Here is a 10,005-nt window from a genome sequence, read left to right as displayed (position 1 = left end):
ACCTCTATCTGATAACACCACAGAGACAACGGGGACTGGGCTGCCCTTTCTTGTATCATTCCCAACAACAAGCCTTTCCAGGGGCAGATATGGAGATGAGAAGATTCATTTCATTATGGAAAATAAAAGCAGTATTAATCTTATTCAGTCTAAAGCTGTTCACCTGAATTGTAAGTTGTGAAACGTGTAGGACACTTGTGTACACGTAAGAAAAACAGTTCTGTCACAGAGCTATTTGTGACCATAATTGACCCGTAAAAGTCACAAAGTCAACTCTTCTTTACGCATTTCTCTGCAGGAAGTGATGTCCCCTCATTTTAAAAATCAACCCCCTGCGTGAGCACCAGGCACCAGCTTTCACTGGAAACACCGTGACCTAGAAGAGCTCACAGCACACGGCGGTAGATCAGCTGTCACAGAGGTTGATCCTGAACCAGTTGTGAGTGCTTGGGGGATCACTTCGGAAGAAGCACATTAACAGAAAGCACAAGGGAAAGTAGAAAGTGGTGCACTGAAGAATAAAGCTAACACCTTGAAGCTACTAAAGTTTGCTGCCAGGTAACATCACTAAGCTGCTGAAGTCTTTTAAGATACGAGAGAGCTGCCACGTGTGGCTAAATGAAGTGGTTTAGTTCTGCTCGAGCCTGTGGTTGAGTCAGATTTGATTTGTTTATAAGGGGGATCATTTGGAGCCGATGGAAAATTCAAGTCACGGATAAACTTCTACTGAATGGCATAAAAAGAAACAATCTGTCCCGTCATGTCCTCTTGTTTAAATCCTAAATTAAACAAGTAATTCAATTCATCTGCCAAAATGTAGCGGTTGCCATTTGAAGCTAATTACCTTGTATTTCATAAATCAAAACAAAGTTATTGTTGCGGATGTTTTTTTATTATTATATTATTCTGTTTTTTTTGTGCAACATATGTCTTTTAGTTCAGGTTTCAGTTGACTGTGTTTATGGATACTTTCTAAGTGGCACACAGTAAGACAAGACACACAAATATAAGTTTAAATCAGTTGTATTGGCTCATTGTGGCCAAACAATGTTATTTTCTCTTAAAAAAAAACAAAAAAAACAATATAAATTACAAACAGGAAGCAGCAGAAATATACATATTGATTCTTTACAGTATTTAAATAAGAAAAAGGAACATCTACAATGACAAACTCAAGTCAAAAGGACACAGGTATTATCACAACAAATCAGTAACGGGTACATTTCTGCAAACACAAACAACATTCCTTCAAATACAATGTACAAAACAATGCCTCTCGTCTTAGAAGTAGTCAATATGACTCCATATCATCCAAACCTCCACAGGAAAATTTAAATCAGTGAAGAATATTTTTTAGTTCGATTCAAATTCTCAGGCAGAATATACAGTATATTGTACAAAAGGCTGGAATGGTCTACAGTGTCAGTGTTAACACAGTTTCTGCTTGGTAATCCTAGTTTACAGCACGGCATAACTTTACATAATGTTTTTGAACACTAATCTCATCATGTTCACGTGGAAAACGACTCATTGTTCTAATTAAGTCACCGTTTGGTCCGCACCATTTAAGGTTTTAAAGGCTTGCTTAATCAGCCAGCATTTCATCCTTCCACGCCTCCTCTGAAAAATAAGAGCAGTTCTTTAGCTGGATTGGAGCTGAGAGTGTTGTTTGTTCGCTACCGAACCACATTTAAACTCAACAACAGCCCTCATGTACAGGGCTACACCTCATGTCTGGTGAGAAGTCTCGACTTGTTGGAAGTGAGTCACGGCTTACAGAACAGTGGACAGGCCGGGACTCGCCCTGCGACACTCTCTTGACTCGGGGCTCCTGCTTCAAGCCAACAGAAGGAAACTGCAGTGGTACAACATATTAAAAAAAACATTCCACTGCACGTTTTAATACTGTCTCTTTTTCCATCTGTGGCTCTAGAAGCACTGAAGGAATCTGCTCGTCTTTTCAGGGAACAGAGCAGTGGAAACTCATTTAATGTGAGTTTGCTACGCTTCTGTTTTGAGGGCCGTGGCTCTGGTATGAAGGTCTTCCTCACAGGGAGACAACCAAGGAAATGGAATCCTTTACCTCATCAACCAAGTACCAAGAAAAGAAACAATCGTCCAAAATCTGCTTCTAGTCTTTGTCTCGATTTTGTCTTTTTCTGCTCTCTCTATGACTTGTTCTGGATTGCGGACGGGGCAATCATCATCCTGCTGGACTTCAGAGGGTAGTAGCGGCCCCTCCAGGTCTTCCAGAAGATACCTTGCTTCCTCTGGTGCCGCTGCTTGGGAGGAGGGCTCTGGAAGTATCTACCATTTAGGTTGGAGCGACCGCAGTTACTGAACCACCAGCCACCTTTGAAGAAAACAGGATAAGGCTGGGTTAGTTGCTGCATTGGTCTCTGACTGTACACGAGCCATAACACAAGTCAGTATCTGGAGAGCATTTATCATTGTCACCTACCAGAGAGGTGTTTGGCACAGTTGGTGTCAATTTTCTGGTCGTTGTCTTGGTCCCGGGTGGAAAAAGGCAGATCAGATGTGGCGTCAGTCCCAAGGGACATCTCCAGGGTGCTGAAGGTGCCAACCTCTGATATCCGAAGGGAGTACTTGCTTTCCTCACCGCCCAGTTGGAAGGGCAGGCGGACGGAGACTAAGTCATCGCCCCAGTCGGAGAGCTTGATGTCGAGGATGTAGCCGCCATCTTTAGCGATGGAGTGGATCTTTTCTAGACCCAACCAGAACTCTCCTGGACAAAAAGAAAAGGAGTAGAGAAGGAATGGTGAGAAAACTTGACCTCTGCTACTGGCTTGACTTCTGCTTGCCTTCGATTTACTTAGATACTTCTGGACACTATCTCCTCTGATGTAGTAGATGTAGTAATGCTGTGAGACCTAATCTGACCCTGGACTGGATAGCTCGTCAGGGAGAGTGAGATAAAACTCAAAAGAGCATTTACCATTCAGGCTGCCGAAGCCTTTCTCGTAGGCCTGCCATAGCTGGTCGAAGTCCACTGACCCATCTTGACGCCTTTGGACCACGGTCCATCCACCATCTGGGTAAAAAGACGGCGAGAGGTTGATCAGAAAATGTTTTAGTGGCCAAAACGGCAACTTCAAAATGGGTAGACGTTGTGCTCCACTTACCAGTTGTCATCTCACAGAAGACTTTAAAGGGCTCTGAGTTTATTGGCTGGACGATGTAGACCCCGCTGGTGGTCTCTCCTCGCAGGAACAGCTCATGGCAGTCCGATGGCATTTCTGGAAGAAGAACAAGGAGGAGAAAAAAACAACGTTAAGACAAAGAGCTTTGCACAGTATCACTGCCTGGCAGTTTAAACAGTGCAATCTTCTTTTGCCTTGACTGCTGGCCAAGCTGTTTACAGCCCATTTAACTAGTGTGTTTTTCTTCAGCTTTACGTCCCTGAACAGCCCCAAAAAAGTGTTTCTAAAATGGATGTTGAAACTTTGAAGCCAAATTTTAAGTGCTGTTTTGCAAAAAAAATCAAACAAGTCTTAGAACGACCTCTGTTCTCTCGTGTTGATTCAACAACGGTATTTGTGAATCCGAACTTGTCTACCCAGTTTTCATAGCAGATCATTCAGTTAGGGAACCTCTCAGGTCTCTCTGCACCGCGAGACTGGAGTGTTTGCAAATACAACAACCGCTCCAAGCGAGCGGAGCGAAGCTTATCACCGAGTTCGGAGATATAAATGTGTACCTGATAAAAACCTTTGATGTAGCTTCAACAAGACAGAATGAATGACAGATTCTTTCTCTGGTATAAATATGACCTTTCTCCCAGTTCCCAAGCAGACTTCCCTCTTTACAGCTGCTTGGCCATCCAGCCTATTGAATTACACACCATTACCCTTTACATTCCTCCACCCCCCCCCCCCTCCTCCTCTTTGGCTTGTCACACCTCCTTAACGTGCACAGCAGCTAGTTGGTGATGTAGATGTGCATGGCAGGTGCATGCATGGGGAGTGATCACAGGGTGGTTGCAGAGAGGTAGGGGCTGTGTTTGTAAAGAGATATCAGACACAAAGCAGGGAACTCCAGAGCCAATCGGAGCTGTCATGTGCCTAAGGAGGCACGAGGCTAACAGCCTTTTAAGTATAGACGATCATCATGCGTTGCATTTTTTTATATATCTTTACGTGCTTAAAAAAAAAATCGTACAAATAGCATTAAAATAGGTTGTTAACGTTTAGATTTGGTTTTTTACTTGATATTCACCAGCTAATATTTCCAGCTTAAGCTCATCAGCTGAACACAGACGGACAAAAACCTTGTTTGTGAGTAATGACCTCTCCAGAGGAATGAACTCTGAAATGTCGAGTTGTGGCTGCAGTCTGCTTTAGGGTCAGGGGTTCTCCTGAACTTTGGCACACTTCATATTCATTACAATGGGAAAGAAGGAGGAGATGGAGGTTTGTGCACAGAGGTGGGGGAGGAGAGGATGACAGAGGAGGAGGAGGAGGAAGAGGAGGAGAGATGTCTGACTGACAGATCTGGGGGAAAGGTTGCTCATTCTTGAGGGATGTACAGATTTTTGTTTTCCACAAATACCTGGGATGTCTTAAGAAAGAGGGAGGCGGCGAGTGTCTTCAAAACAGTGAGATATCTGTACAAAGTTCACAGATAAATTTAGACTGCCTTTTCCCAATTTCTCTCTCGTTTTTCCTCAGTTTTTTTTTATTTTTATTTTTTTGGGCTCTGGCACAAGGGCAGTAATCTGAGGAATGTTACATGCAAGATAGACAAAGCCCTCCCTTTGTCTTTTCCAGGTTCCCCTCCTCTAACCCTCCTACACACCACAGAAATGATCGGTGAGAGTAATCCCGTTGAGCTGTGTGACCCTGACTGAATGTTCTGAGTCCAGTGAACTTTCCTCTAGTTGAAATGTGGCCAGATAAATATGTTTCTTTCTTTACCTGATTCCTCAAATCTCGCTGATGTCAGAGCTTTGAGGTATTATTGTGATTCGTAAAGGCTGGCTGAACTCAACTGTTGCCTTCGCCGTGTATATTTTTCACCCAGTTCTCATCCGTGAACATTAGTAACTCGGGTTTGACTTTGGATGTAATCTTCTTCTAATTTTATTCATTTACAATCTTTCTTTCTTTCTTTCTTTCTTTCTTTCTTTCTTTCTTTCTTTCTTTCTTTTTCAAGACTAGTCAGACCAAAATGCGCTGGGTAAGAAAGCTGCGTGTGTCTCAACTCTTCCCCAGTTGGTTTGTGTCCAATCCTGTACATTCTGGATGAAAGCACGCATTCATACTGGTCCAGTCACAGTTCTGGTCAGAGGGGAGCAGCAGCTGTTGGCATGGCTGCATCCTGCACTGAGGGCGTCATTGACTGCCTGTTACAATTACCGTAAATCCCTGTACAGGGGTACAGATAAGCAAGGCCTGTTTTAGTTTACACCTTTGAATAGAAGCAAGCCTGATTACTACTTTTAAGGAGCTTGTTTCATTTATTCATGCCTTTGCAATCCGCATTAAACGAGCAATGTCTTTAGGACTTTAGAGGCTAAAAGGCAGCGCACTCGCTAAAAGTCGACCTGTTGCTGCTGTATGTGGCGTCACGCTGAGCGGGGAAGCGTGTCCCAAATTGATTAGATTCCTTGATTTTAATTGCTAGTGATTTAAGCTTCTTTATGGCCTTGTACTAAACAGATGGTCTGCCACATTTGGCGTCAGATTTTGTCCAGTCGACTTAGGGCCGTGTAAGGAAGGGATTTTGGACGCTTTTGGGCTTTACTTACCGACTGGGGAGTCACGCTGCTCCGTGACGCCACTTGCCACGGAACCGTCAGAGTTACTGCTCTTCGGGGAGGGTCTCAGTCTTGACTGCTGGATCTGAAAAAGTCGTTGATCAGATTGCAGAAAATAAGAAAAAAAAAAAATTCACAACATTCACTCTGATAGGAAATGTGTTTGTAAATGGAGTCTTACTCACTTGACTTTGCAGGGTCCTGATGCGCACATTCTGTTTGTCAAGCTTCTCCTGCTGAAGTCTGATTCGCTCCATCAGATCGTCAATGCGTCTGTTCTGAGTCTCCAGCATCAGCTGACATAGAAATAACACAAAGGCATCACATTTTAGCATTTTGTCAACTTTATTCGAAACTCTTGTCTGTGCGTAAAAAAAAAAATGAACCCATGGCGCGAAAAACAAAAAGCATCAGAATGAACAAAGACTACCTGCCGGGTTTCATTAAAAATAATAATAATAAAAAAAAAAAAGCCTGAGATCGTGGACTGTAGACTTATTTTCAGCCTACAATGACAGGCATTTGTTCTTTCCGTCCAGCTGCGGTGAAGTTATGTAACTCCCTCACAGCGCGGGGTTTTCCATTCCACTATAAAGCCTTTCAGGCGCACATTGTACACTGAGAGCTGCCGGTGCACAACTATGGTAGGCCTCTCCAACTGTGTCACATGGGTCCTAATACTGTCCAGGTTGTAAAATTTGACAGCTGTGAACAATTATTCACACATTCTTGCAGCTGATGCTTGCGGATCCTTTTGTCTGGGGGCCTATAGTGTTTCCCTGCACGTACTTCACGCTCTTCCTTCGTGCCTGCAGCCTTGTCAACCAGCCCCCACCCCCGACACTCCCCTCAACACCACCCACTGCTTGCCCTCTGTTCAGTTGTTATGTTGTGCCTTTGAGTCCTCAGAAAAAAAAGCCTTGCCACAAAGACGGCAGGCAATGCACTTTAAGAGTCCTCTTCACCAGAACAAGCACACTTAGTACTTTTTTGGGGCTTTAAGAACATTTCTTGAAGTATAAGTACAGGGGGAAATAAATCAATGGAAAACCTTGTTTAGCTTAATTTTCCTCCCAAACTAACATCATCCCCCTCATCTCTGCATCTGCTCTCCTACACAAACGATTATCATCAACCCACAAACGTCCAACTGTTCACTGCTCACCTGGATGTTGCGAGCATCACTGTTGTTCTTAGCACCACCGGCGTTCCCGTTGGGCAGCACGCCGCCTCCCTGCAACAAGCTGTCCACGCTCTCCTCCAGCCGGCTCATCCTCTCACTCATTGTCTTCCTCTCATGCTGCATCTCCTCCGCCTTCTCCCTCAGCTCAGCCGTGACATTCAGCAGCTGCCCCTCTCTGTCCTCCACCCCGTGGGTCCGAGCCCTCAGGGCCTCCCCCTCCGATCGCAGCCTCTGGCTCTCCTTCCCCAGCTCGGTCACAGTGTGATTGAAGACTTTCAGCTTGGTGGATATGTCCCGCATCTGGACTTTGGTTTTGTCCACATGCTCCTTCAGGCCCTGGCCCAGTTGCAGTAGACCGTGGGCAATGACATTCACGTCGTCCCACTGGACACGCTTCTCCTTGGCAGCCCCAGCCCCCTTCCTGTCAAAGGGGAACCCTGTGGCCATGAGCACCACCAGGCATAGGGTCAGAGTAGCCAGTGTTGTCTTCATTGCTGCTGTTTTCTGTAAAACTGCTGCTTTAAAATGTATGTATTCTGGTTGCAGAAGTATGCAGTGTCCTGTCCTGTCTTCTTGAGTTGGATCTCAGAGCTCAGGCTCGTGGATAAACAGGCACAGCACAACTCTTATATAGTTTCTCAGCCCTCAAGTCTAAACTGTGAGCCGCCTGCCATTGGCCAGCCGAGGAGAGGGAGGGGAGCAGTTATTCTCAGGTTTCTGTCCCTCCTCCCTTAACTATTCATGTCAGAGGGACATGATATAACAAAAAGATCAGTGTGCATCTCTGCACACTGAGAAACAGGGACTGGGTGTTTTTTTTTTCTTGTTCAGTGGTATTGGTGAATATATGTGCAATACTTTTGAATAGCAAGCTAATCCATTCATCCGTACAGAATGATGATGTCGTTATCAAGCAGAAATGGGCTGATATTGACATTAGAAGCCAGATTAAAACTTGAATTTTTCTATACACAAAGTATTTGGAGAGTTCATTCGATGATTTCAGTGAGTCAGATATATATCACAACCTTTCCTCGTAGAGGATTTTTGAACATCAGAAAAAAAGAATTCCTATAAATTAGGATGATTTGAAGTGCCAAAATAAAATGGATGCAGCTGAGTTGTAGAAGTGTAATTTCCTAATGCCATGATGAAGGACCACACACGCTGATGCCAGTGAAAGATGAGGCTCCGGACCTTTACAGAGCCGACTGGTCAACAGCTGAAGCCAGAATATGAGTTTCTTTATTATATTCGATCACGATCATAAATTGAAGTTCTTACATGTAATCCATGTCTTTTAACTTTGCTTTATGGACCCAAACTGATCAGTACACAGACTATTATATTACTGTCACTATAATCTGTCTCTGCTGGTTCTCTTTACCTATTTTGATCAGGTGCTGCCCATACAATAACAACAAAGTAAGGTGGTATTAGAACTAGATTAGTGTGATTCAAATTCATGTGATGAAGGAGGATCCACTACAAATTGTATCTTCATAACAATGAATGTAAACAGTAAATAATGTCAATTTAGAATTACATTCTCTAAAATTTAGCCTGATGACAATCATAAACCTTCACAATTCAGTGACCATAGTAATATATAAACTGTATACCACTGAATTAAGCAAGCATATTACTTTACTGAACTAGATCATTCATATTATAAGGATCTGATTATTTAAAAAAATTTTTTTTATCAATTAATTAATCCTTTTGTTTGTTAAATGTCAGACAACAGTGAAACAAATCCAATTTTCTTAACCTCCAAGAAGATGTCTTCAAATCTAACTGTTCTGAAAACCAACAAACCTCAACTACGTTCAGTTTCCATTGATATAAAACAAAACATTAGCAAATCCTCACATTTGTGAAGCTGCGACCAGAGAGTGATTGGTATTTGTGCTTTAAAAAAAATTGAATTATGGGCTAAAACGGGTATTTCAATGTTCAATTAATTCAGGACAGAAATCGTGATTAAAGAAAGGTTTCTCAAAGCACAGACAAACAGCTATCGTGGAAGCGGAATATCAGGATTTCTTAATCGTCACTGCTGGTAGTGTGAGGAATGAATGTTCCTCAGGAGAGGAGCGGGACTAGGTTTTGTCCTGAGGTGCCCCTCTGTAAAGATTTGCTGCTGGGAGGCTGGGAGGACTGTGAGAATTAGGGGAAAGTTCACAGCACAGAGAATGTCCACATTACTCTTTTTTTTTTCTTCTTCTTCTTTTTTTTTAACAGCCTCCGCCGGGTGGCTCACAGAGGCCATACATGATGCGGGGCCAGACCACAATGAAGGAGCTGGGTGGTTAACCCTCTCCTGTCTGAAGCCCAGACTAAGTAGGTGAAAGGTAACTGGGAGACTGCTGACTGCTCAGATGGGAAACTCAGCTCCCTCATTCATGGTCAGGAATGTGACAAACATGCTTTATTTTCCTGAAAGCCCTGGCGCACAGGGGTTTTCCACTCAATGACGTCCGTGTTCCGGTTAAAATAGGCTTTTCTTCTTCCATTTTAAGTCATTGTTGTCCTTTAATTGGAGCGCTGAGAGGAATGCAGATAGATTTACCTTTGTTTGTTCATAGTGACAGTACAGCATGATTACCATTGCCCCCAAACATAGTTTCTTTTTACTAATTCGAGTATTTTTCAGTGGTGAATGAAAAGGCCAAGTGGTTTAATTTGTGCATAAGGTACAATCAGGATCATAGCATATCCAAAAGACAAAAGACTTGTCTTCACCCAACCAATACAGTTATAGTTGAACCTGGTGACTGTCTGTTACACCGTCATCATCATAGCACTTTGTAGTTTGGCTTTCTTGAAGAAATTGTATTTTCTTGATTCCTGTTGTTCTGGGTTTTGTACCCTCATGGTTGAAATGCACTTATTGTAAGTCGCTTTGGATAAAAGCGTCAGCTAAATGAAATGTAATGTCATGTAATGATACATGTGAAGAATGTACGTGCCTGTCTTGTCTTTTACAATCCTCGGGGACCAACTTGGCAGAGATGTGCACACTGAGGGTGTAAATGAGGAGAAT

General features: G+C 43.2%; 1 protein-coding gene across 1 annotated transcript; it reads right to left on the bottom strand.

Moving 5' to 3' along the window:
• Positions 1-1,007: 1,007 nt before the first annotated feature.
• Positions 1,008-7,545, bottom strand: angptl4 (angiopoietin-like 4). The gene is made up of 7 exons (XM_069157008.1): positions 6,942-7,545; positions 5,962-6,072; positions 5,768-5,861; positions 3,144-3,257; positions 2,957-3,052; positions 2,462-2,746; positions 1,008-2,353 (listed from the first exon to the last, which is right to left on the bottom strand). The coding sequence occupies exons 1-7, from the start codon at positions 7,449-7,451 to the stop codon at positions 2,169-2,171; spliced, it is 1,395 nt and encodes a 464-aa protein (XP_069013109.1). The 5' UTR covers positions 7,452-7,545; the 3' UTR covers positions 1,008-2,168.
• Positions 7,546-10,005: the final 2,460 nt, after the last annotated feature.

Source organism: Embiotoca jacksoni, unplaced genomic scaffold (assembly GCF_022577435.1).
Source record: "Embiotoca jacksoni isolate LCO1_2020_lvr unplaced genomic scaffold, fEmbJac1.0.p SCAF_22, whole genome shotgun sequence".
NCBI lineage: Eukaryota > Metazoa > Chordata > Actinopteri > Embiotocidae > Embiotoca > Embiotoca jacksoni.
This window is presented reverse-complemented; position numbering and strand designations above follow the sequence as displayed.

Bases quoted from the DNA above. Each gene is read 5' to 3' on its own strand.
- angptl4 (XM_069157008.1), bottom strand. From the start codon at position 7,451: ATGAAGACAACACTGGCTACTCTGACCCTATGCCTGGTGGTGCTCATG. The intron at 5,862-5,961 runs GTGAGTAAGACT...CGACTTTTTCAG, and splicing joins TCAGGACCCTGCAAAGTCAA to ATCCAGCAGTCAAGACTGAG. The intron at 3,053-3,143 runs GTAAGTGGAGCA...CTTTTTACCCAG, and splicing joins CTTCTGTGAGATGACAACTG to ATGGTGGATGGACCGTGGTC.